Below are 5,374 nucleotides of genomic sequence, written 5' to 3' on the forward strand. Positions count from 1 at the left end.
TAAGTATATTAAAAGTTAACTCATAATGTTTACTGTTACAGTGTTACTCGTTTTTCCAATTTCCAATTATAACAAATAATACTGTCTAAAACTGGGATCTTGTTTCTGGCTGTATCGAAGTTATTTCTTCTGTTGATTTAGGGTTTTATCGTGATTGAAAATCACGTGTGAATTTGATGTTTGAATATTTTAATTGAGCTGGTTATATTTATCGAATGGCTAAATGGCTACTCTTCTCGACTTTGCCGCTCGGAAGCCTATTATTGGCATTTGTTATCCGACTCTTCTTAGTCGTAATCAGTTGCCGGAGAAACAGGAAGAAAGCCATGGGATTCTTCCATCCATACACAAACGACGGCGGTGGAGGTGAGCGAGTTCTCTGGTGCGCCGTCAAAGCAATCCAAGAAGAGTCACCCGATCTTGACTGCGTCATCTATACCGGTGATCATGATGCCTCCCCTAAATCCCTCGCCGCCCGAGCCCTAGATCGTTTTGGGGTCAAATTTCTCCACTCTCCCAAGGTACATTCCATTTCGTACCCGTACCCGTGTACATGCGTAGGTATGCACCGGAATCCTACACTAATCTGTGTAAATTTCTGCTTTCAAGTCCTTCTATGAACATTCCTACATTTATATACATCCATGTTTTATATGATGAGTGTCTTAAGAATTCTGGTTTTGTTTGTTTTTAATTTTTAAGTTGATAGAGTGAACATATAACTGCACATTTTGGGTTTTTCGATGATGTAATTGCGTGTAATTGTATGAATCGAGTCTTTAAGAATTGCTGAAATAAGTTAAAATAATGGAGAACACTGTGCTTAAGTTTAGCCTAATAAATATGAGAAGTCCATATCTTCTATTAATATTAGGCTCATAGTAGATTGGATTTGAGATGTGTTATAAGTTTGTTTATATTAATACGACATATTTTTTGGGTGCAGCAACAGTAGAAAGTCAAAACTGAAAAGAACAAATTTTCTTTACTAAATGGCATTAAATTGTAGATAGAGAACCAATGTTATGGAAGAGCATTCTTAATGTTGACAGTAGAAGTGTGCTTCTATTCTTGTCTCTTTGTTTACATTGGAATGAATAGAGCCAAGAGCAGTTTATTGGGAGGCAATTAGGAATGTTCTCTGTGGCGAAACACAGTGGATACGAGTATGGGAAACAGTAGCAGAGATGATAGAAATGGGAAATGTTTGACCAGTTGTGTGTCTCTGGTGGTTGAAGATGGGTTAAACTTTGGTCTTGGTGGATGGTGGACGTACATCTAGGTTGAAAATGAGGAGTAAGAGAGAGGAGGGGAACTTTGGTGTCAGTGGATGGTTGACATGCTTCTAGGTTGAAAATGAGGAGTAAGAGAGAGGAGGGGAACTTTGGTGTCAGTGGATGGTTGACATGCTTCTAGGTTGAAAATGAGGAGTAAGAGAGAGGAGGGGAACTTTGGTGTCAGTGGATGGTTGACATGCTTCTAGGTTGAAAATGAGGAGTAAGAGAGAGGAGGGGAACTTTGGTGTCAGTGGATGGTTGACATGCTTCTAGGTTGAAAATGAGGAGTAAGAGAGAGTAGCGCACCTATCAGATTGGGGTACAGTGGGGGGTTTTGTGGTTGGAAGTGAGCACAGACATGCTGCTGGAGTGTTGATTTCGTACGCTATTAAACTCCAACACCACAACATGAGTTGGACATATCCAGACACATGTGAAACACATCTGCATTTAATTCATGCTTCGTAGGTTGGAAGATATATTGGGAAAATGATAAAAGACGAGAAAATGTCCTAAAACTTGCTAAAATTTCAAAAATGCCAAGTGCAGCACTGTTTTGTGCATAAAAATAGCGCAAAAAGCTCTAAGCAATTTTGGAGAACATTGCAAAAGTGCTTGGATGGGATGAAATGCTTGTGAAGCAGAATCCATACCTATGCGAAGTATCATCATTCAAGTGTAATTTGCTATATTTAAGTGTTACATTTTGATTAGTAGCAAATTGACATGCAAATTGGAGCTTTGGAAATAAACTATAAATAGAAGAATGTAGCAGTTTTTGTGCCCTGTTTCTTTTCTATCTTTTCATTTTTTACTACTCAATATTTTGACTTGCTTAGTTTCTGTTTAGAAGAATATATTAGTTATCAGTTTCTTAAAATTCATGAATGTGCTCTGTTATCAGGTGGTGCATCTTTATAACAGGAAATGGGTTGAAGAAACCATGTATCCTCGATTCACTATGATTGGTCAGAGCTTTGGTTCAGTGTACCTTTCATGGGAAGCTTTGTGCAAGTTTACACCTTTGTATTATTTAGATACCAGTGGATATGCATTTACTTATCCTATTGCCCGGTTATTTGGATGTAAAGTTATTACCTACACGCATTACCCGACGATCAGTTTAGACATGCTATCTCGTGTTCATGAACAAAATTCTATGTACAACAACGATGCTTTCATTGCTAAGAGGTATTTTTTCAACTTCTAATATAAAGCTAGTATATTAAGATTGTCCCATCAAATGGGCTCAAATTTGAAATGTATAGTAATTTTTTTTCTTTTCTATATTTATAACCCAAAAGATGGTTGATGTTTACAGCATTAATTGTTGAGGAAACTTGGTATTTGCGTGCATATAGCTTCTCAACATGGTGTGAATAATCTAATTTGAGATATGGAGAGAAAAATCTCATTTCGGGTCTGAGGAAACATGCTCCATCAATGGTTATTTCCAATCTTCCTAAATGTATTTGGCTAGAAAAATCTACGCCTTAATATTCTAAAGTTATATAATCTTTTTCCATTCATTTGCGTCTTCCGAGTTTCTCATCGTGACGACTGATTATTGAGTTCTTTTTGAAATATCTGTTTTTTTTTTTTTTTAAACAGTACTCACAGTATTTACAAATTGTGTACCCAATGAAGCCAGTTTAAAATCTTGATAAACCAATTAGTTTTCATCTGTTTGCTGTATACTAAATTCATGAAACTAACCAATACTTTCAGTGCACTACTGTCATGGTGCAAAGTCGTCTATTACATGATTTTCAGCTGGATGTATGGAATAGTAGGCTCGTGTGCACACCTTGCAATGGTGAATTCTTCATGGACGAAATCCCATATTGAGAAGCTTTGGGGAATTACAGCTCGTATTAAGCGAGTTTATCCTCCATGTGATACTTCAACGCTTCAGGTTTGTATTTTAGAAATTTTTTTTCTATTTTGATAATGTTGTAGAAAGGCTCTGGAATAGATACTTGAAGTATCATGATAAGGCCCGTGTGTCATAAGTTTCAAGTGCTTTCATGTAATAAAGTTTGTTTATCAACTCTTACCAAGTTGTGAACTGCCAGTCTTAGAAGGCTCTTCGTTGATTTAAACTACTTAACCCAGCTGACTTTGATCAACTCGTGTCAAAATGATTAAGGAAATGTAAGGAAGTAGAAAAGAAATACTGTGATTAAAAGAGAATTTTTGGATGCTATACTGCAAGTCTTGATCTGTCTTGAAAAGATTTCTGTGTTTGTGTAAATACCTACACCGTCCAAGCAGGTGCTACCATTAGAAAGGCCAATGCAATCACCAAAGATTATATCTGTGGCTCAATTTCGTCCAGAGAAGGTGGGCTTTTTATGAGATTAAGATAGAAGTTGTTTATTTTCTATGAACTTTCTAAGTCTTGTTTGAAGTTTGCTTGATCTTGATTAATATTTTACAGGCACACCTCCTTCAACTTGAGGCATTTGCAGTTGCTGTAAAAAATTTAGATGCAGATCTGCCAAGACCAAAGCTCCAATTTGTAGGTAGTTGCAGAAATGAAGCAGATGAGAAAAGATTGCAAGACCTCAGGGATCGAGCTAATCAGCTGAAGGTGGATAGTGATGTGGAGTTCCATAAAAACGTGTTGTACAGGTTTATGATTTTACTCTTTTAGTATGCTTGATAAAAGGCGTATTAGACAACACTAGTTGATAATCAAAAAGAAAAGAAAATTAATCTCTCTTTAATTGCACTGTCCAACACAGAGTAATACTACATACCAAACATTCCCTTTTAGTTTTTCTACCACTGACTGATTCTAGATATTTCGTGGAATTCTACAACCTTTTTACAATTGAAAATACTAACTATTAACTTGCATTCTAATTCGTAATGGTCTTATACGATGAACTTAGTGATTCTAAGCAAATGTTCTAAACAAAAGAGTTAACCTTCATAGCAACGATAGCCCCCCCATTCGGGAACTTGTGATTCTGATGTGGGGAATTATTATGTCCCATTTTGCTCATCAATTTGCCCGAAGAGAGTTTATTGTAGTTGAAACTATAATGTAGGTTAAGTTTGTATGTTGTCCAGTTTAACAACATATATTATCTATAACTGGCTGCGGTAGGTGCTTCAACCTCCTGATGTTTTGTCAATATGGTGTTAACCTATATCATACATTTGCGCTTGCCCATTTTAAGATTATATACCAACATTTTCTAATTAGGATATTGACTCTTAGTATTTATTTCTACATTTTTGGGTTGCTGCAGTGAGCTCGTGAAACTTTTGGGAGGTGCTGCTGTTGGAATTCACTCCATGGTAGACGAGCATTTTGGCATAAGCGTAGTGGAGTACATGGCTTCTGGTGCCATACCAATTGGTGTGTTTCCAATTTTTCATATTATTGTTATCCTCTGGTGTTATATGTATCTTGTATTTTCTGTATTTGCAATCAACTTACGAGTTTTTTTGAGTTGTTAGCGCATAATTCAGCTGGCCCGAAGATGGACATTGTTTTACCAGAAGAAGGAAAGCAAACAGGGTGTCTAGCTCAGAGCGTGCAAGAATATGCAGATGCTATTGTCAAAATCATTACTATGCCTGAACCTGAGCGGCTTGAGATGGCTACTGCTGCAAGGAGACGAGCTTTAAGGTTCTCAGAACAAAGATTTTCTGAAGATTTTAAGGCTGCTATCCGACCTGTCTTGTTTCATACCTCTAGATGATCAAAAAATATATTTTTCACACTTAACAAAGATCAAGTCCAATGCATCCCGGGATTTGATCTTTAAGTTATTCTTAACAGGAGAGTTAGAGAAGAGTCTCAAAATCTATAATTGAGTGCTACGGACAATGCTAAGCTCCTCTCTCGAGCTGGTTGGTTATGTTTAGCGAAAACTGAAGTTCTGAGTCCATATCACTTGAAAGAGCTGACAGCAAACTGGCTAGATTGACATATCATTGGATGCTAATATATACATATTGATAGAAATGATCTAATGATGTTGCCATGCTCACCATGGGCATTATAATCCATGCTCACCATGGGCATTAGATCAATTCCATTCATATTTAAAGGGTAAATACCAAATTTCTGATTTGACGTA

At 36.7% G+C, this 5,374-nt stretch overlaps 1 protein-coding gene across 2 annotated transcripts; it reads left to right on the forward strand.

Annotated features, from left to right (window-relative positions):
- The first annotated feature begins 45 nt into the window (after positions 1-45).
- On the forward strand, positions 46-5,374 carry LOC111387816 (GDP-Man:Man(3)GlcNAc(2)-PP-Dol alpha-1,2-mannosyltransferase-like). 2 transcript variants are annotated; one of them, XM_023012405.1, is made up of 7 exons: positions 46-521; positions 2,182-2,468; positions 3,006-3,192; positions 3,552-3,620; positions 3,718-3,911; positions 4,538-4,647; positions 4,749-5,374. In XM_023012405.1, the coding sequence occupies exons 1-7, from the start codon at positions 216-218 to the stop codon at positions 4,991-4,993; spliced, it is 1,398 nt and encodes a 465-aa protein (XP_022868173.1). In that variant the 5' UTR covers positions 46-215; the 3' UTR covers positions 4,994-5,374. The 2 variants fall into 2 exon arrangements, with proteins under 2 accessions (XP_022868173.1, XP_022868175.1); XM_023012407.1 differs by lacking the exon at positions 3,552-3,620.

This window comes from Olea europaea, unplaced genomic scaffold (assembly GCF_002742605.1).
Source record: "Olea europaea var. sylvestris unplaced genomic scaffold, O_europaea_v1 scaffold428, whole genome shotgun sequence".
Taxonomy (NCBI): Eukaryota; Viridiplantae; Streptophyta; class Magnoliopsida; order Lamiales; family Oleaceae; genus Olea; species Olea europaea.